This window comes from Cyrtonyx montezumae, unplaced genomic scaffold (genome assembly GCF_038088225.1).
Source record: "Cyrtonyx montezumae isolate F1298 unplaced genomic scaffold, pur_monq_1.0 scaffold_17, whole genome shotgun sequence".
Classification (NCBI taxonomy): Eukaryota; Metazoa; Chordata; class Aves; order Galliformes; family Odontophoridae; genus Cyrtonyx; species Cyrtonyx montezumae.
In genome coordinates, this window is record NW_027071903.1 from 34,152,739 (window position 1) to 34,174,412 (window position 21,674).

Here is a 21,674-nt window from a genome sequence, read left to right on the forward strand (position 1 = left end):
AAAGGACTGGCTGTAAAAGGTGCCGTCTTGACAGCCAGAAAATCCAAAGCATGCTGCCCCTCATTACCCTGCCAGCATGCCTACAGAATGAGCTACAGGAACCCAGTGTGAGCGGGATGGCAGAGGGGCATTCAGCCTCCACGCCTAATCAATCCTCCGCCTTTCTCCTATGTGTGACAATTAGACAGCCAATTAGTGCCACTTAGAAAGCTGTATCTTGTGTGAATGGAACTCCCAACTCATTTCATGTACAGCACAGGACTGCTGGCACTGCTGTAATTTCTATGACAACTGACCTTACCCGGATTTGAACTAGTGATTGAGGAGTAAAAGAAAATGTCTTTGAAAAGGAAAGCAGCGCAGAGCGATGCGGAGCAAACACATTCCCCTGGGAGCCAGACTGACTGAGACAGCAGGACCTGGGCCATGGGAGGCAGCAGAAGCACTGGGTTCTGCGGTGGTGGATGTCCTTGGTGGTGTGGGCAGGCACACCCTGACCATGGGCATGGCAGATTCACCTGTTTCTGATGCTCACTCTGCACAGAGGACACTCAGACATGGGTAAGATAACTCATCCGTGCTGAAGGAACAGTTCCATATACAAGATAAGCATCAGGATGTTTCCTCCTAACTCAAAACACCTCTGAGTTTTGGCACTTACTTTAATATACTGTACTTTATGAACTACCCGAGGTTGGTCATTCTGGCTGTCCTCCTTCTATGCCCTTAGCTTGCAAACAAACCTTAACGGACAACACAACTGGCTTAATGAGATTGCTGTCTCTGGGCTTGACAAGTGAGACCTTCAGAACCCTCTGAGTGACAACTGCCAAACACACTTAACTTCTTAATTACATAAGAGGAAAATGCACTTGAACTATAGCACTGGCTCTAAGATTTTATTAATTATAAATGCACACCCTGTTATTAACATTTTGAACTTGATTTGGGAGAATGACCTATGAAATTAAATGCATTCAGGTACCGTTAAAGATATGTAAATTCCACCTCCCTCTCACCACCTGCCCAAGTGAATAATGCTGCAGTATCTGTCTATCCAGCTGTTAATGAGTTATATATTCTATTAAAGTGATTTTAAACGTTGTGCACTGAATCTTCAATCTCGCAATATGGTACTTTATATTTCTATCCTATTTAGTAAAATTAATCAACAGCTGTGCTTCTTAAGTTGATTATTCTTTTTTCTTTTTTTTTCTGTTAAGATCAGGAGGTTAATGAGAGTAGTGAAATGTCTGGATGTGGTATACATGATAGCAAGGAGCAGATAATTCAATCAAACATATACCCCTGAAAATGTTAAAGCTATATTAAGAAATCCAGCTATAAATAACTTGATATTTCACATCTCTATTTTCCAAGTCAGAATGATCCATATGGACATCAGAGACTTTCAACAGTGCTTCATTTCTGTCAGCATTTTCCCTTAGCATTTCCAGTTTATCAAAATGTATCTCTGATATATATATATATATCCAATATATATCTGATATATTACCTACTGATTTCAGTGAACAAATATGACTCAGTTTGTGGACAAATTCCCCTTTATTGGGTGATGGATCAGGGACATTTCTAGGAAATGCCCCACTCTGTGTGAAGCAGCATGCTCCTGCCCTCTTCTTTGAATCCAAAGCCATTGGATGGCATCTCAGCTCTACTGAAGTCAGGGTAACCCTTACCTCTACCCAAGTGCTCAGAAGCTAATAGGAGTGAGCCTTTTCTTGTCTGAAATCCATATATGATGGAAGTATCCTAACCTAGCAAAGGTACAGGTGGGGATCTGTGGTCACAGGAACCCTAAAAAGTCAGCTTTAAATCAAAATGAATGGCACCAATAATGTAACTAACACCACCTCTGTGACCTTTCATAACTTTAAGTACTTCAGAAATATTAACAAATTGATGCTAAAACTAAATGACAGACTTATCCGGTATCAGGAGAGGACTGGGCACACAATTCTTGTTATTCTTAATTCTCCCCTGTGCATTGAGGGTTAGGTCCAAGGAACCAAACTCCATTAATAACTCAGGCTGCCAGCTCACATCCATCAGCATCAAATATTAATAGACTCATGAGGGACAGAGCATACATCTTTCCGGATGGCAGTCAATAATATGTCTTGTTTCTGTTCAGGCAGAGGTGAAGATTTTCTTCCTCAGAAATTATTATTGTACAATATTAGTGGAGCTTAAAGACACACTGCTGCCTTAGGTGTTGGCTGTGTTAACAAGCCCTGGCCACTTCAGAAAGTGTTTCCACTGGATTAATGTTGCCCTAACAACATTAACTGTAAGGATCAGATTGCTTGTTTCTGCTAGACACACACTGCTGTTGCAAACAATGGCCAATTATCTTTAAAATTATTTTCTGTTCCTCAGTAAAAAGACTTGTATGTTCTGGATCAGGACTTTAAATCCTTGAAATGCATTTAGAAAGGAAATGGATGGAATTTCAGACTTTAAGAGGAGTTAATAATACAGCAGTGGTCAACAGCACCCAGCAAAGCCCGCAGCCATGCCTGGTCCCTCTGAAAGTTTGACTCTTTGAGGACATTAAATTAAGAATTTCAGAAATAGCTGCAATCTACAGGAATAAATTTGCCTTGGAGGGCTGAAAGCTGGTTCCACTGAAGTCAGAGGCAAAACAGAAAATCAATTTTTCAAGGCCTCTGCAATGCAGAAGACTAACAGGACTGTTATTGAACTTGGCGTCAAGTTTGCATGATAAAGACCTCTGCGACAGGTTGGGCTGAGTGTTCTTAAAGTTTAATCTGCAGAGGTGCTGCAAACCCTCAGCACCTGTGCAGATTATTAGACCTTCTGGTAATCGGGATAGACTCCACCTGAGCAGAGGTGTTTAATCTGGTATCTGACCTGCTCTCCCCCTCGCCATGCGTTGTGCCAGGTGAATTAGCACTGCCACCAGCAGCAGGGTAAGCTCAGCACACCCAGCTCACAGTGATGGAATGGAAAGGGCACGGGGCATGGCCGTATGGATGCACATGTAAACAGATCAGAGAGAAAAATGATGCAGGTGCTGTTTGTACCTGATGTCTGTATGTCCTGATAAGCTGATCAGTATGGACTTAGTACATGAAAGTACATATTTGTATGCACACACGGAACGTGGCGCACCGGTGTGCTGGTACAGTGTCTGTGCACCGGTGCAGGTCACAGATACACTTCTGTATATTTACTTATTTAATTGTGACATTTACCATTAACCCAAAGTGGTTCTCCACACACATTCCCTCAAGGTAAACATATGGTATCCAGCAGCACAAACTGGCAGAACAAACTAATTTCCCTAATGGTGTTCCAGTGCAAATTAACGTGTTCGTCATAAGCGCATCAGCAGCGGTTGGAAACTTTGTACTTTTACTGGTCTTATTCTCTACCCTCAGCTCAAGCAATTTATTCATGACCTTACTATACAGCATCTTTAGTTTTCCAGACATAATGATGTCCTCTGGCAGAATTCCTTTCCCCTCTGGGTGTTACTAATTACTCCCTGCAGATGCTATTATTGGTGCTAACGATATAATGCAGCAAAAAGTTTGGGGAAGGACCTTGTGCCCCGTACAAGCGAGGCTTTCAGTTTGCAGGTAATCAGCATTACTAAGAACTGACAAATGTTCTCTGCCCATTTCCTAACATTACATGATGTAGTGGCACTAGAATCTGATACACATCTAAAACGGCACAATGAAACCACTGATGACCTTATTCAGTCTCCTTTTCTCTTATTCCCTTTTATGGAAGGAGATGGAAGAAGATGGAGCAAAGTAGAAAGGGAAGGAGCTCTTCTTATGCTTAAAAAGTGACATTTTAAGTCACAAGCTCATCACTCATCCAAAGGCCCTTTGCAGTCCTGAATGCTGAAGTCCTAAATTAAATCATAAAGCATTCCAATAGTCAACAGCAAAACTTTTCCCAGTCTGCACTTTGGTGGCATCCCAGTCCTCTGTGGATACCATAAAACTTGGGACATGTCACGAGGACTAAGCATAGCTACCTTTGGTTGTGGGAAGAACTTATGGCTTTTCTTCCTAAAATCTTCCAGTGATTTACAAACATTTATACAAATGGATGTCAGCATTTTATTTCACCTCAGAATTTGTGCTAATATGGTAATGAACACAGTAAATTTCACAGTAAATGCCAAGTTCTAAATTAGTCATGCTGATAATAATTCTTAAATTTGGTGTTTGATCAAAAGTATTCAGCAAAACATGCACACGAGAAATGGTTGTCATATAGATTAGGAACTAAAAGTATTATAAATGTTTTACTCGACAGAATTAAAAAGATAAGTAGAATAAAATGCATTTTCAATCTTGCTAAAAATACACGGAGAGATGACATGCACGTGCACAAATCCAGCAGATCTGAATCCAAGGTGCCAATTTCATTTCACTGGTTATGGCCAAAGCCTTTGATATACAGCACGGGCTATGAGGGGAGCACAGATAACCTGAAAGGCAGTTATGATTCGTTACTTTCCAAATCTTTCGTACAAAATAAGGCTGAATTTGGTGGATTTCTATGTGGACTCTACCATGGGCTGCTACTGGCATAACAGATATTACCGCCTCAGTGAAAAAATCCTGAGCCAGATTCTCCTTTCCGGGCTCATAAGCCTGGTGTTCTCCTGTCCTGGTTCTTCTGTTTTCCATTGCAGATCCCCAGAACTGAGCCAAGGTACAGTAACAGTACACTTGGGTTATTTCTGCTTCAAAAATAAGGACGACTCAACCTAGTCTTCCCCGAGCTGTGTGGGTTTCTGAGCAACAGCTGCTCTCCCGCTGCCCAGAAGGGACCTCCCATCACACGGAGCAGGCACCTGGGAAGCCTTTGGACACAGCTTAGAAAAGGCTCTGATTGGGTTTTGGCCACCTGGAGAATAATGTGTACCTGTCAAGACTGGAGACCTTGTGCAGTCTTTCAGTGTGGGCACCATGTCTGCGCGTGAAGAACTGGAATGAATCGTGGAATCATAAAATCACTAAGGTTGGAAAAAACCACTAAGATCACCAAGTCCAACCATTAACCCACCCCCATCGCACCCTTCCAGGCATAAGAGGGGTTTCATCATCCCTGCATGATGCACATGCAGTAAACACACGTGGAAAAACTATCAGGCTGTGTGTGCAAGGTGGGTCTCATCTTTTGAGGCGGAGGGTGCACAGAACCCCACCACTCACCTCCTCCAGTATCTCAGCTCCCCATGCTCATATATCCAAAAGGAACCATGCCCTGCCACAGTAAAGCTGCTAATAACACAGCAGCACTCTGTAAGAACAAAGGCAGCAAATCCCAGTTTCATGAGGGTTTGGGGTTGTTTTTTTTTTTGGTTCCACGAAATGAAGTGAAAACAAATACAAATAAAACTTTCATTAAAAAGATGGATTTTTCCATACTAAACAGCAAGCCTGAGCTGGATTTCTGTCAGTGAGCACTGTAATCCCCCTCAGCACAAGGGAACAGTTTTCTAGTTTGCACTAAAAATATGCCCAATATCGGCCAGTTATCTGCAATTAAAATAATCCATTCCTGCTGTTCAAGCCACCTAAATATGGGCATTAAAATAAGAAAGAGACTTCAATAAAGAGAGCAGGAAGACCCCCACTCTGTAAATCAGTGTAACACTTGCTGCCAAAAAAAAATAAAAAATCGAGACTAACTTTACAGCACTTGAATATCTGCCTGGCTCAGTACTTAGACCTTAACTGCACAGCACTGCAGTGGCAGCAAGGCAATGAATGCAGCCTCATATAATTAAATGTATTCACGAGGAAAGTAGTATGGAGAGTAAAAAAGATGATCATCAACCTCTGAACAAGATTTTTTAATACAGTCAGCACTTTTCACCTAATAAAATATCACAAAACACATTTATCCAGGAGGGACCTCTCCAAAAATAGAAGATTGGATTTAGACTGGGTGAAACAACTCCTACATCATTTCCTTGGGACATTTCGCCTGGTGAGACGGTGATATACCTGAGAGGACAGCCTCCCCCAGGCAGTCTGTAATGGAGTACAAGCAATAGAGCCACGCAGAGGACAAAAAACACGTTGGAGGCTAAATCAGATGGGTGCACAGAGCTCGGGCAGCCCCAGCAGCTGGCTATGTGAGGGCAAAGTGCTAAAACAAACTCCTAATTCTGTTCACAGAGGAGCTGGGGAGATTGTTTATGGAACAGATATTTCAGGGAGAAATGAAAACATCTATAATACATGGGTTTAGATTGAGTTAATGGGAAGATATATTATCAAGGCAGGTCAATCATGTCTGTATTGGGAGGATTACTACAATACATTATGGGGCCAGCTGGATAACCAGGTCCTGTGATAGTTCAAGCAATTTAAATCTGGAATAGGTCCATTTTAGATTTATTCAGGTGAGGCAGGATATTTTAAACTTAGCTCTGGGGAAGTTACATGGAATCAAACATCTGCAGGGCTCACTGCTGCTACCATAATCAACTTTAATCAGCTGCCATTCTAAAATGCTCCAAAAAACATGGGCATGTCACTACATGTCCCAAAAGGTAAAATGACCCAGGCATAACGTGGATTATTTCAAGTTGGTGGGAAATATTTAAATGCCTGAGAAGCATATATTAGATGTGCTCCACAAGCTACTTGTGTCCAAGCTGTGGGACAGAACCAGTCCTTGAATACTACAGCTGAAGACTAAAAAAGCTCAGTTTTCTTCTGCTTTTTTAGGTGGAGAAATTTGGAGTCATCATTGTGGTAAGGAAAAGGGATAATCCTGACCTGATGCTGCCCCTGCCCCCCCCCAGAACCAGTCTGGGAGGCACAGAGACCTCTGAGCCATCACCACTGTTCACTACATGTAGCTGCATCATTACAAATTATGTGGGATCCAGAGAAAAGGAAACTGCCCTGGCCATTCCATTTTCTGTTTCTCTATCTGTTTAGGATACACCCTGCTAGAGCAGAACAGCTCATTTCGTCCTGCTCAGTGCGAGGCAGCTCATATCCCCTCATATCACCAGTTAGGGCCAACTGGCCAACAAGATTCTGACACACTATGTGCACTTCCATCATTTTCTTTCCCAAATGTGAGCAGAACAGATCAGCTTGGAGGCTGATCTGATTGTACAGTGGGCAACAGAAGCCCAAGCCATTTTGAAATATGGAGAAGCACTTCAGTGCAGTTCAGAGCTGGCTAATTCTGTACCAGTTGTTTAATGGGAGTACCCTTGCCTGGAAATCAGAGATGGTTCCTGCTCTGTCTGAGTGGCATCGTCCAAGATCTGCGTTGTAGAATCGCTGCGGCCTCCTAACATTTTTGCAGTAATAAGTCTGGCTCAGGCTGACAAGTCTGAACAACTCTGCACAAAGGACATCAGCAAAAACAGGGAACAAAAGGTATCATTTATACTTTCAGCTTATATGACATCCTCTGGCAAGAAGATCCACAGTTTAATTATAAATACAAAGGAGAGAAATTATGTTTATTTGTTTGCTTCAAACCACTGCCTGGTTTTAATTGGGAAGCTTCTTACATTGTGATAAATGGCAAACAGGCATTCCTTCTACCTCCTCCCCGTGATGTAAGGGACCTCTCACATACCTACCCTTGGTGACCCCTTTTCTAAGCAAACTCATCCCACTCTCTTATTCTCATTTTATGGGAGCCATTTCACAATTTAATTACACATTCTGTGAAAAGCACTATCTTTGTCTTTAAACCTGCTGTGCAATCATTTAATTGGTTGCCCCTTGTTCCCGTGTTATTAGAAATAGTAAATAATCATTCCTCGTTCGTGTCCTATGCGCCATCCACAGTTCCATAGATCTCTATCAAATCCCTCCTCAGCCATCTGTTTTCTGAGCTCAGTTCTAGTTTATCAAGTCACTCTTTGTATAGAAGCTATTCCATATAAAAGATGATCTTTGTCACCATTTGCTACTTCCATTATATCCTCTATAAGCAGCAATCAGCCAAGCTGCACGCAGTCATTTGAGATTTAGATATATCATGGATTTATACAATAGCACAAAAACATTTTTCTCTCCTGTTTTGTTCTTGTCCTGGTCATTCCAACTATTCTGTCTGGTGCTCTGGGCTGGTTGGTTTGTTCACTGGCAATGAGCACTCATTTAAGCTTTTTAGAAAACTATCCACTGTGGTTACCTGATCTTTTTCCCCGAATGGCAGTAATTGAATTAGATTTTCACTTTTTGTGTATTTACTTAATATTATTTCCCCCTTGTCTATTACTTTGTGTTTCTGAACACTTTTGTCTTGCCCAGTCATCCAGTAGCATGAATCCATTCTGCAGACTTCCCATTACTCTTTGGCTGTCCCCAACAGTTCAGCACTATTCACAAACTTTCTTTCAGAATTCTTATTCTTGTTATAGCTGCACTATAACAACAATGCCCAAGCACAGCCCTGCATTGAAACTTCCCTTCCATGCACTCTGCCTGCACTGATCAGTATGACCACTAGCTGAGACCTGCATCCTGCAGCAGGAGCTGCCCAAGTTCAGCACATCAGTGCATGCCCGAGCTCGTGGCCACGCAGACTGGATGGACCGAATCCAGGAGGAGTTAAGTGTGCTGTATGCAGCAGCTATCCTCAGCTGCTATCTTGCTAAGGGCTCTGAAGTCACAGAAGCAGTGCTGTGGGAGGTGAGCACGGGCTGACAGTGCTGACACCCGCAGCTGACGTGGGTTCTGAGCTGCATCATCCACATGTGGAAGGACAACAGCAAAAAAAGGAAACCATCCCCATAGGTGGAAAAGATGCTTTATGGTATGAAATGAATAACACTCCATGTCAACTTTAAGCTAATTAGGTTTGTGACATAGCTTTTGAAAAGCTGCTAAATAACCTGGCAATCACAGACAAGCAGAGGAACAGATGTCCTCTTCAAATTTTCACACATTTCCTAAAACCAAAAACCAAAACCAAGAGGCCAGTATCTGTTAGTAGTTCAGTTGCTCTTCGGCATAAAAAGCACACGCGGATTTTCCACTTATACATGTCTGATCTTAAAGGATAAAACTTCACTCATCCTTCTGCACTGTAGCTAGACAGAAAATAAAATGCAAAGCGAACCGGTGACTTAAATCCTACACTTAGGTGGCTTTAATAAAGTTCATTTGCAATTTGAACTACCAAGAAATTCAGCTACCAGCATTTCTATGCACAGATCCACAAACAGTGTGGTTAAGGCTGTATACATTTATAAGCTTAATAGATGGAAAGAGACACTGCTATTGGCAAGCAGTTTATTCCTCTGCAAAACTCAGATCAAATGACTCAGTCTGAACATGATGCTGAGCTCCAGTGACAATGAATGAGGCTACAGAAACAGAAATGCAATTTGACACCGTCACATCGCCAATTAAGGATAAAATACAGGAAATATGTCAACTAATAACAAAGACAGAGACATTCTGGGTTTCTACATGAAGCTGCTTCCTTTGGACCCACTTATGAAAACTTTGGAATTATTCAGGTAAATAAAACTGCAGCAGAGCCCAGAAGTAAAAGTAAATATAAGAAGAAAGTGGAAGAGACCTGGGACTTGTTTACAGTTCTTATCAAATTATACACACTGTGTGTAACTGAATCAGTTCTCATTAGCAGAGGCAGTCACCGAGACAAATTCCACCCTCGTACATCTGGGACAATCCTATTGAAACCAGCAGTGGTGTTCAGGTAAACGTGGGCTGACAAAGGAGAATTTGAGCTTTCACAGGAAACTTCTGGAGCTTATACACAGATAAGAGAGAGTAAGCAAAATGAAATAGTAGTTCATAAAATTATATCAAAAAAGAAAAAATCCATTGATCTCAAAGAAAAGGATGCAGCTTCCACAACGGAGGGAGACCCACTGTGTCTTGTGCATCCAGTGACCTTGCTAAATACACCAGTACAATAGTTCAGCATACAACAAATGCCCTGAAGTGAGAGAAGACCCCTCACTATGGCTCATGCAGCCAGCTGCTCACATGAATGCCGTTAGGGTTTAGAAAAACACAGGCTCCTAAATGCTGTGGCTGCCACTGCTCCAGCAGAAATGTCTAATTGGTCAATAGGAGCTCCAGGGGGAGAACACCAGCAAGCCTAATAGACAGCAAGCACCTGGATCATTGATATAAAAATCAATAGGGGAGCAGCTTACTCTGAAAGCCTGGGAATACACAGGTGGTCTCCCCATAATGACCTTCCCTGTTGGGTTCTGAATGTAGGATATCTTCTCCTATAGCAGAGCCAGAAGAATCCATTTGTGAGCAGCTATTGAAATATTGGGTTTAGCTTGCAACCCGTTCCATCGCACCGTGGTGCTGCTCATTGTTTCCCAGCCTACATGAAGCAGGCCAGAAGTGGACTGACTTTCCAGAAAGGCACCTGCCATTTCACAAAGATGCAGTACAATCTGGGTTGAATGCAGTGCTTATGAAGGGTGCCCTTTGGAAAGCTCAAAGTACCCACACTTTGTCCCCTGGAAGTCGTCCTGTGGGGGATTTAGAAATGGATCACGCAGTCACGCCACCAAGCCTGACCTGAAGCAATGGTTTGTGAAGGTAAAATGGTAAAATGGCTCAGTCTGCCAGCGAATTTGCCAGTCACTGCTGACAGAAATGGGGTTTGTGATGTACATACTTATCCACAGGGAGCTGGATTGAGACCAAAGTCATTTCATGCAGGCCGCTGCACAGCCAGGAGAAGATAATTTTCAATCTGTACTGACCTGGCCTGGATCAGACCTGGTAGCCTAGGGATGCAAAACTCTATCGTCTGTTTTTACTCCCTGGGATCTACAAAAACAAAAGTACAACTATTTTATGCACATAAATATATACTGCTGTATGCATACAGAAACAGGTAGGACAATTCAGATGTCGCCAACAAAAAGGGGTACACAAAACCTGAGATAGGTACAAGTGACTCCTGACCATCTCTATTTATGTGAGGAATGAACCAAAACATGGGGCATGTGATGTTTTGATTTATGCTAATAAACTCACAGCTTCCAGCTGCAGCACAGCTGATAGAGAAAAACCTTCCATACAACAAGGTGGTGAGAGTTCTTTCATTTCAAGAAAAAAAATTTCCAGCTCACCCTTAATTAGGCTGAATGGAGCAGAAGTGTTTTTTGCTGCCTGCTTTAGATCTGCTGCTTGTTCCACATACACTTGTGAAGTTTTTTGTATGCTTAAAAAATTATCAGATGAGTTTTCAGACTTGTCTCATCTAGAAGCCACTAAGGAAATGCACATTCTGAGGAGAATATATTCCAAAAAGACCAGAACCAGGAAAGGGAGTTCTAGCACACAGACATAGTACAGTGGATTGGACTCCATTATGGTGGCTTATATTTCCAAGGTTAATAGCATTTTTCTCTTCAGCCACTTTTCAAGCACAAGATGAATATCATTTTTAACTCAACCCAACCCACTCAACCCAGAACACAGTTACATCCTCAATTTTTAAACAGAATTTCACATTACGCTCTACCTTAATATTCAGTCTTGGCTCAGGCAAATGCCATTCCTTCACAGGGAATATGATGCATGGTACCTTTAACCTCATTATGCAGGGAGGGGATTGTGTCAGTTTGGTGTCCATGAGATCAGCTGAGCATCTTTTGCTAGCTAACATGTCACAGGGAACCGGACAGAGACAGGTTGCTGCCGTGGGATAGGAAAATCCAGAGGACTAAGCACATAAATGTGTGGAAAACAAGGCTTTTTTTAGTTCTGCTTTGTATAGGAAAACTTGAGTTGTTTTCATTATTAATTACTAATTAACTCCAAATTACAACCCACACTCAAACCCACCTGCACAGCATGTGTGCCTTTTCTCATTCCCATTGCCACTACTACTGGCCATTCTCAATGGTTTTGAAACATTGGATTATGAATAAAATAGGAAATCAGCGAGAAGAAAACGTGTCCTCCTTATGAGTCTAAGTAATTCATGAAATGAGACTGGGCAAACTATTCTTGTTGCCTGTAATACTCCAGCTAATTGGACAACTGCTGTGCCAGAAAACCTTTTCCCCTCCTACAGCAAGTAAAATTTATACTGGTGATTGGTAACAAGAACATCCTGATAGAATGGCTGAATTTATTTTATACGTACAAATGAAAAGAGCTCTTAACAAAGGGGGGTAACTGATATGCTTGGTAAATCAAGGATAAAAGGACATGGGCTCTATTGAAGATTTTTTCCCCTCGTCTTCTTTTTAAACCTTTTTGATGAGGTGCCCTGTTGCTCAGCAATGAGCTTCCACTGAAGTACATTTGGAATTATCTCAAAGAGAAACAGATCATTTAAATGAGTTAAAGCCCCCAAAACAGATTTGCTATCTCCAACCTTAGGTTCATTTTTTAATGTTAAGAATTTTGTGAAATTTATAAAATAACTTTATAACTAAACCAGGGACTTATGAGAGAAAGAAGCCTCATTCATTTTTCCTGCTCCTTTCTGAAGTGGTGAAGGATGATGCATTCAGAATAAAGATGAAAGCAAATATGTAGAAGAGAGGGAATATTCTGATAAAGTTGTTTTTATCACCTTGAGTGTTTAGAAAACACCCACAGCCATTGATTCTTTAAATTCCTTCAGACCTACGTGGGATTTTTGTCCTTCAGGGAAAATTCAACTGGAGATAAGATAAGGTGCCCCATTCTATTTATTCTTTATTCTTTCTTTTTTCTTCTTCTTTTTTTTTTTTAATTCTTTTAGGCAAAAGAGAGAATTTTAAAGGTGTAGGACCAGACAGCAGGTTAATTTTTTTTTAATACAGAAGGAAAGACTGTTTCTTCTCTCCTGTATGCCTTCTTCAAGGAACATGGGACGTGCCAGAAGGAAGCCAGCCACAGCTGGAATATTCAACAGACTGTACCTCTAAGTTCCCTATGACCTCCATAGGTAAAACAAAATTATAATCTTCCTCATGTCTGCAGAAGAGTAAATTGGTCAGTTTACTCACTGGGTAGGCACGGGGCAGACTAAGACTGGTCTGAGACTGCATTTATTTGTACTGACTGAGAGATTATCTCTTAGAAAGTTTGCTATACATTTGCCATGCATTTGAATGTGTTTGGAACAATACAGTATACACTTCTTTTTACTAAGTATTTGAGCAATTGTTCATGGTTAAATTACAGAGGCTGATTCTCAGTCCAATAGGCAGGCATACGTGTTGGAAGCAATTTGTACTCCCGTGGCAGAGAAAGAATTACACTGAGGAACTCTGGCACATAGGCAAAATTCGTATTTATAGACTCAAATTAAGCCTGTGTTTCAGTCTTTGAGTGTACAGATTCTCACTGAGCTCAGCGAGGATATATATACATAAGCACTTACATAAGGATATATTTGAAAGGCAATTTTGATGCAATGTCAACAAAAGATGCAAATGACAACAGATGTACAGAATTGGGATTCATCTTGGAAAGTTTTAATGAATCCAAGTGACATTCCAAAAGCTGAAAAATCTAGTAAGAGTTTCTCTCTCCTGTAGTTTCCAACCCTTCCTGCACCGTGGGATACAGGGATCAGCTTCCATGGGATCTACCAATATAGTCAAGGAACAGAAAAACGTCAAAATGAATTCTTTCATTTTGGTGATGAAGTACTGGAAGCTTTGCTTGCCAGGATGCAGGGTTCAATAAAAGCAGACAGGTCTTCAAAAACTAGCAGCATAAATAGATGAAGTCTTTAAAGTAATATAAGTTCTGTCATCTAGATGTGAAATATAGACCTAAGTGCCTGTCAAAGTAAAGCTGACCACACATTCCACAGATAAGTGTTAAAGTTTTCTTAGTGTCCTGGGTTGAGAAATGTTTTAACTACCTAATTCCTTGCCACAGTAGACAGAATGAAAGCATTTGAAGTTAAACACATTTTTCAAAGGAAGAAAACACAGCATCCATAAAGAAACAGAGGTGCATCGTAGAATGAAGTCTCTGGAGAGCTCCTGTTTTCAAGGAAGTTGCAATTAGCTGTGCAATGGAGAAGGTGAACCTAGTTGTATTTCAATAGCATCAATAATGATTTCAGTAGCTAGAAAGATGATAGGTATGTGCAGGGGGTTGGTTTCAAGATTTCCTTGTGAGACAGAAGGTCAGGATTCCTGTGGTCTCCTGTCATACTTAATTCATATTCTCTGGCCTTCTTCAACACGTTTATTGAATTATGGGAACAAAATTCAATGAACCAAAAACAAAAGAAGAGAGGACAGGCCAAATCCTGATTTCTTTTACATTCTCACAGTATAACAGAATTCAGAGGACTTGTAAAAGAGCATCTGAGATCAGAATTCAGGAGACGGAGGTGTAAGGTAGCGTAACTCCTCTCACTGCCCCCATAATTGCATCCCTGGAATTTATTGCAAGGAGTATTTGTGTGTAGGAGAGAGGATCCAATTTCCACCTGTCCAGAATTTCCCTGTCTACATTTTAAGGGTAATCTTTGAGTCATCCCTGTGTGTGTTTTATCAGATTCCTTTTTGCCACAGATGAGATGGCAGCAGAATGGCTTTTCAAAACCACTTTTCAGAAAAGCATTATTGGCAATTCATCACAAGAGTACAAAGAGGAAATCCTCAAATGTTTAACAAATACAAGTTTCAGAGAAGTGCCCCATTGCCCTTACTGGTATTCTTAGCACGATGATTCCCTTCATCTTAATTAAACAGATGCAACCCCTTAACCTCCTGCCACAAGTGAGATGCAGTAAGCACCGTCTTCACAACAGTGCGGACTCTTCTGCCAGAGCATATGAGGAGTACCTCCAGGTGTGCTCTAAGATTCTTGGACAGATTCTGTTGTGCCTCCTTTGCTCCTGTTATCTCAGTTTCACTGTCACATAGGCCGCCTCAATCACTATTTTGGCTAAAATAGTGGATCATTCTAATTTCTCAGTTTCTTCTTCAGGCAGAACTACATGTGGTGTCTGCAGTTAAATAAATGCACTTCCCTAGTGTGAGTGTACCCCCTGCTTCTACAGTTACAACAATGCAATTCCCCACTTTGAGCACGGTTGTTTCAGAAACTCATACAAATAACCCATACTGGTACCCAATAATACCGTGACACCAGTGCATTTTGGTTTTGGAGCTAGGTATATACAAGCTTGAATGATGAGTCTGGCCTGATGTGTTCGTTAAAAAAAAAAGAGAAGAAGAGATAAAAGGTTTTGAGATTCTATAGAAAACTGCAAGCTCACCAATATTTAGCTTTGGCATTTGAATTTTTGGAAATGTCAAAGCTAATAAATAATGTATTCTTTTCTGAGCTACAATGTACCTTTCCATTTTAAAACTTGAATCTGCTTAGCTTCCAAAAAATTAAGAGCTCTGCACATGTACATTTCAACCTATGGGGTGGCTGCCTTTCCACTTAATACATTTAATAAAGGTGACCAGATGCTTTGTGTTTTTCGTGGCTTGTTCTGCATCCCAACAAAATGTCCCTGTTTTGGCTGTGATCGCAGATGATTCATTCTGAAACCCAGCCCAGCTGCCCTGACACAACGGAGGCAGGGCACTGTTAAAAGACAAGCCATCTGTGCAGGACAAGTGGGCTGGAGGAGTGCTTTGTCAGGAAGAGATTGTAATTTCTTGGTCACTGTGTTTTCTAGCCATCCAGTAATCCCAAAGTCCTATGGGTCCAATCCCTATGCCTTTGCAATTATATTTTGCAATTGCATCCTACATTTCATTATGCCCTCTTCCTTCTCCCTTACTAAAAAACACATCACCCTGCTCTGCTATATAAGCTCCCATGTTTCTATGTAACGTAAGATGCTGATCTCACTCTATGCTTTCCAAACATATGTCAAGATTTCTGACCCTATAGCTGCACTGGCCAAGCCTCATGCTTTAAAAATCAAGAGGGATTCATTTAGGGCTTTTCTGAATAATTAGCTCTGCCCAGTTCTGCATTAGCATCACTCTATTGTCAGTGCTGCCAGAAGAGACATCCTGCAGTCAAGAACAGACACTGCACTTGCTCGCAGGTTAGCTGAAATCAAGGGCAAAATTCTACCCGCAGGCGGAGCTCCCCACTGCCTCAGCAAGAGGCAGGCGCGCATACTCGAAGACAAAGCCCGGTCTTGAGCATGTAATTAAGACAAGGCACTTCAAGACTTGAGTGGGTGCTGACCCCGTGGCACATGTCCCACCCTTCCCCAGGCTGTGCCGGGCTGCAGTGCTGACACCTTCCCCTGCCCACGCGGCAGAGCAGCGCGGCACAACATGGCCATTCCAGGGCAGGAAGGAAAGGTTCCTGTCAAGTCTTCTTTACAGCCTGTGTTCTCTAGCATTTGAAAGAACTATTGCAACTCAAGTCATCTGGCATGCATACAAATGACAAATATGCTTCAGAGGCAATAAATTAGCAATTTCAAGGCTTTACTTCCCCTCATGGACTAATTGCCAGAGATTATAGTATATTATGAGAGAGCAATGATACTAATGCCTAAATATGCTTCAGTGATTATAGAGCTATCCTCAATAACCAAGCTGTTTAAATGTCAATGCAAGAAAGCTCTTTATTATGAGATTAAATATTATTTTGAAGCAATGCAATAGGAACTTCCTTCCCAGGCTTCACGGCTGCAATAACACTGTCTTGGAGCTACATATATTGGACAAACAGTGTTGGTTTTTTACATGTATACACTAAAGGGTCCCAAAATATTCTCGTGCTGCATACTTGAGCAGCATTCCAGATAAGAAAGAGGATATTGATATCATTTTATTTTGCATTTGTTACTTACATGCTGCTGCCTTCATCCATTTCTCTATTCTAATACTTGTGTGTACCACTGGTGTACAGACAGAACAAATTCTTGTTTTCCATTAGTGTAAACAAGTAGGGAATCAAACCTCAAACTCTTTTCTTCCCTTTTTTTTTTTTTTTGTTTTGACATGGAGCAGAGAACAAAGATGACAGTAAGCCATAACTCATATAAAAGAGAGAAAGACAACTGCTAGTGAAGTTGTGGCAGAATTCTCTCCTGAAAATATTTTTTTTCTTTAGGAAGCACTGTTTCTTAAAGACAGTCAGCAGATCTGCTCTCCATGGTGTGCTTCTGAAGTAAAGTGAAAGAAGTGCTTCATAGGTGAATGTAGGGTGGAGTATACCTTGACCAAGAGGTTTACTAGCAAGAATTCCATGAGCCCAGCTGCAGCAGGACTGGACACCTGGATCCACATCCTAACACTTTATATTGCAGCCTGGAAATCATGAATGTGGAATTTGATTCTGTCCCTCAGGATACTTTCCTTCTGTTGTTTCATCGTGGCTGATTTCTTCAGCCATTTTATATCTCATCTATAAAATACAATGCTTGTTTACCACAGAGTGTCTGAGGCTCCTTCTGATTCTCAGGTAAGAGACACCTGCCATACGTACTCGGAAAAGACATAAATTATTCTATTATTTGTAACAGAAAAAAAATCTTCATCTATTAAAATCTCAGTGTGACTGACAAGGAACATATTGAAAGGCCAAGAGAATTCTTTTTCTGCTTTTCTAGGCAGACAGTAATCTGACATCTTTTTTGTTATATCTTGACTTAGAATGTAAGATAGGAAACCATGTCTTTATGCTTACAACAGTAACGAACTTACAATACTGATGTTAAATAAATAACCAGAAGTAAAATGTTGACACTATGCAAAGGAGAATTAGCCAGACTTACAACAGGAACGGGAAGAGCAACCTGTGTTTGGCCACTTTTCGAGTAAATGTTATTTGGAGTGAGATTAAAATCTTTACTTTTCTGCAGGGGCCTCATGCCATGCCCCGTTACCCCCAGCTCTCACTCACCATGTATCCTGGTGCACACGTACACTTCCCAGTGATGCTGTCGCAGTCCGCACCGTTCTGGCAGGAGCAGGGCAGCTGGCAGCCCTCGCCGTAGTACCCGGGGGGACAGGTCTCATTGCAGTACAGTCCAGCCCAGCCAGCTTTGCAGCTACATTCTCCAGACAATGGATGGCAGCTGATGAAGACAGGCAGACATTAGTGAGACGTGAACGCAAAATACCGTCTATAAGCTGCAGGGACGTTGCAGTAGAACATTTCAAGTGCATTGCCAGCGAGTCTCACCAAGAGCAGAACAAACCTGGGGACTGCTCAGGATGGTAAATGTAAGCAGCCACACAAATTGGGAAATGCAGCCAGGGAACATTGTGCTAAGTACCAGTCTGCAGGTCACTTCCCAACATCTTGGAGCAGTCACTGCACCCATTACATTTATGCTTTTGTTCTCAGACCAATGTGACTTTGGTTACTGACGTGGATCACATTACACACGATGTGTGTGCCATACTGTTGGTGTGAAATACACTCTGTTAGTGATGTTCACAGTTAGGAAAGATTCCAATGGATTACAGCTCTGGCACCTCAGCAGAACTTTTCGGGAGGGAGAGGTAGAAAGGAAAGCACGTGGAAGGGAAACATGCCCCTTGAAATACTTCTGCAGGGAATGTTCAGCTACAGTGAACAGAACTGATCACTACCTGAGCCTGAGAAAGCATTTATTCAGGGCAGGAGTCAACAGGAGCCCTGGGACTAAACTTCAGCTGCGCAGGGAAAAGAGTTAGGTTCCCTTATTTGGTGAATAATGAGCACTGCTGCCCACCATGAGTCCTCAGGCTTTCACTTCTATTCAGACAATTGCACACTTGTGGCAGCTCTAGTGAAGACATCTTCGGAGGTGAAGTCTTATCCCTTTGTTCTTCCTGCTATGAAACACCATTCACAATTTTCTCTTCTGTGAACAGAAAGAGCATCTCCCAGGTTTGTTTAGGGCACTAACTTCCCTCTGCAGCAGGAAGGGGAGGCTGGAGAAGTGCAAAGTGCTGGTGTGGGGACGTGGCTGTGTCTAGGCTGTAGGAAGGTGAGCACAGGGTAACACCTAGGCTGGGGAGGTGAGGTGGTTTATGAGAAGGTGGGAAAAAGGAGGAGAGGATAGAGAGGGATCTGATCTTTGGCAAAGCAGCACTTATTGTGGGAGGTCAGCTGGGTGTGCGAGGCTCCACTGAGAGCTCAGATTGCCCCAGGGGCTGCTGCACTACAAGAGTGCACTTCAGTAGTACTGTCTGGCCCTTGGTGAGAGATGAGAAAGAATATTGCCACAAGCCAGGTTTTTTCTATTATTCTCAGAACAAGAAAGATTGAGCTCTGCAAAGTGGTACCTCTCTCTGGACCTGCCTCCTGCTTTTTTGCTTCATAGAGTCGATTTATTTTGCTTTATGATTATTTATAGCTACAGTTTAATACTGCGAACATGACTAAATACGTTTCTTTACACCTATAAAATTAATATCCTATATGTTAATTTTCAAGGAAGCCTCATGTAATTTTCAGGTAAGTTTCTGGCAATTACTGGTAGGAGAGGTTAGTCACATACTTTTGCAGCTAAAAATGATCAGATTTTGTGAGTGTCATGTGCTTCATCATAAATGGTGTTTGACTGAGTAATTAAAACAATTCATCAGCTTAACAAACTACTATCCATGAAATTCTTCTGACAAAGCAGTCCCTGAAATTATGGCTGTTCACACAGCACCTCTTAACATTTAGATGAAAATAATAAAAGCTCCTTTTTTTCCCCTCTGTGTCTATTAATCATTACCTAATAGGAGAAGAAGCTGAACATTAAAGAAACGTTTTGGAGTGGATTTTCTTTTCTTTGTTTTCACTACTACTGCATGTATCATGTGGTTCCATGAGAACTGCATCTGTTTGCTAAATTAAATCTTTCAAATGTAATATATGACCATGGCAGTTTGAATCAGTCTATAACAATTCAATTGAAAATGCTATGCTCAGTAAGAATTTCTACTCCCAGGCTGCTTTCTTCATCCAAATGGACAGCTTTTTTGCATGGGATGCAAGCTATTTATTAAGGACTAATATCATCCCAACATGCACTGCATGAACCAAAGAGTCTTTGCACAAGAATTTGTGGGAAAAAGGGTCATGGACTCCACAGCAAGGTCCAGTAAAAGATCATATTCTGCCCTCTTCATGCCCCTTTCTACTTCATCATAAGGCTATGAGCTAGGAAAACCCTGGGGTATCTGTGGGATTCTGCTCATGTAATCTTTCCTTTGAAGAAAGGATGGTTTTACCATCTGACAATTAAGGTGCCCAGATGCAGTGCTAACTTGAAGATAGCTGCAATTTAGATGCTTAACCAAAATTCAGAAGACAGCTGTTCTATTCCTGACTCTGCCAGTGAATCTTGGCCATGTAATTCTGTACTTCATCTTTTCCATCTGTAAAATGATGGCTTTCTTCCTTTGGAAACCCTTCTGAGATCTGCAGTTGAAGTCACTAAATAGTGAGTTTCTATTACTGTTTTTAATATTCTGGTATGTGTGGATTATTCCATTAGTTAAAGTTAGCAGAGTTATGCTCTGCTATATACATGTGATACAAAATAGTGCGTGAATGCATATACGAGTGAGTTAGAAATGTTTCTCTCCTGCTCTATGGGTATGCTGTAAACTTTCATTCTGTGTTCATTCCTACCATAGGTAGGAAATTCATCTGTCATCCATCCAAACAACTATGTATCCAGCCTACCCAGTGAACTACATGTTAGCTGCATTAAAATTACTGTTAATGGTAAAGTTGTTAAAGCAAAGAATAGGACACACAATTAGAAATGTGATTTGTATAATTCTTCCCCTCCTGTTCTAACTGTACCTTTCCAGGTGCACACAGTGTTCTGTCAGGACAGAAGGTTGCATATGTAAGGTACTTCTCCATGCCACCACTGAGCTGAAATGAAAATACACAAACAGCTCCTCTGGAGAAGTATCTCTTAATGGATGGGATGGGGTTTTGGAAGGGTCCCAAAAAGCAAACGCACTAACATCTGCTTTCCAACTGCTTGCTGTGAGCAGAAAAGAAACCTTAGTCTTGAAAGAGTCTGCCAGTATTATGCATTAGTATTTTGAATTGAATCTTAACAATTTTTATTGCTTCAAATCTCTTGGATAACAGTAAGGAACAGTGTAGAAAATCTAGACTGAGTGCAAGCAGCCAAGTGTTTCTCTGGCACTAGGCCAAGCAGAGGTGAAAACTGGAAGCTGTCCACAGCACACAACATGAGAAGGAAGAAGTTAACCATACACTCCCTGGCCTTTGAGTCACATTTGCAGTAACAACAGATTATTATTTTTTAAATTCACTAGCTGAGCTGAAAAACAGAAAGTCATTTTTGACCTTTGAATTTTTTTAAACATCTAATTTTGAGGAAACCTGTTTCCTTTCACTCCAGGGATTTTAACTTTCTTAAGGCAAATTGGGAAAGAAACACTTTAGACAGCGCAGTCTGTTCCAAATTCTGCATTTGCTCTCCGCACATCTCTCAGCCAAAACAACTTCTTCCCAGTGACTGTCTCAATTTTTTGTTTACACGTTAGTAGAAGTCATCTCATCTTAATAAATAGCCCAAAAAATCCTTATTTAGGAGCATTTTCTCTCTTTTGGTGTTCACACTGCATTCAGCCACCCTAATAAATGCACTCTTGCCTTTAAAGAAGTAGCCACAATGAGGCTGTAGGACCCCTACTTCAATTCAGCACACTTACAAAGCCAGCCTCATTCCAGTGCATTCTCGCTTCA

The 21,674-nt window shown here is 41.4% G+C and overlaps 1 protein-coding gene across 2 annotated transcripts in view; it reads right to left on the reverse strand.

The window, feature by feature from the left end:
* MEGF11 (multiple EGF like domains 11) overlaps positions 1-21,674 on the reverse strand; it is a 179,122-nt gene that overhangs the window by 50,350 nt on the left and 107,098 nt on the right. For both annotated transcript variants that reach the window (XM_065734083.1, XM_065734082.1), the window contains exon 7: positions 17,859-18,033. In XM_065734083.1, the coding sequence (XP_065590155.1) occupies positions 17,859-18,033 (175 nt within the window). The remainder of the gene's footprint in view (positions 1-17,858; positions 18,034-21,674) is intronic.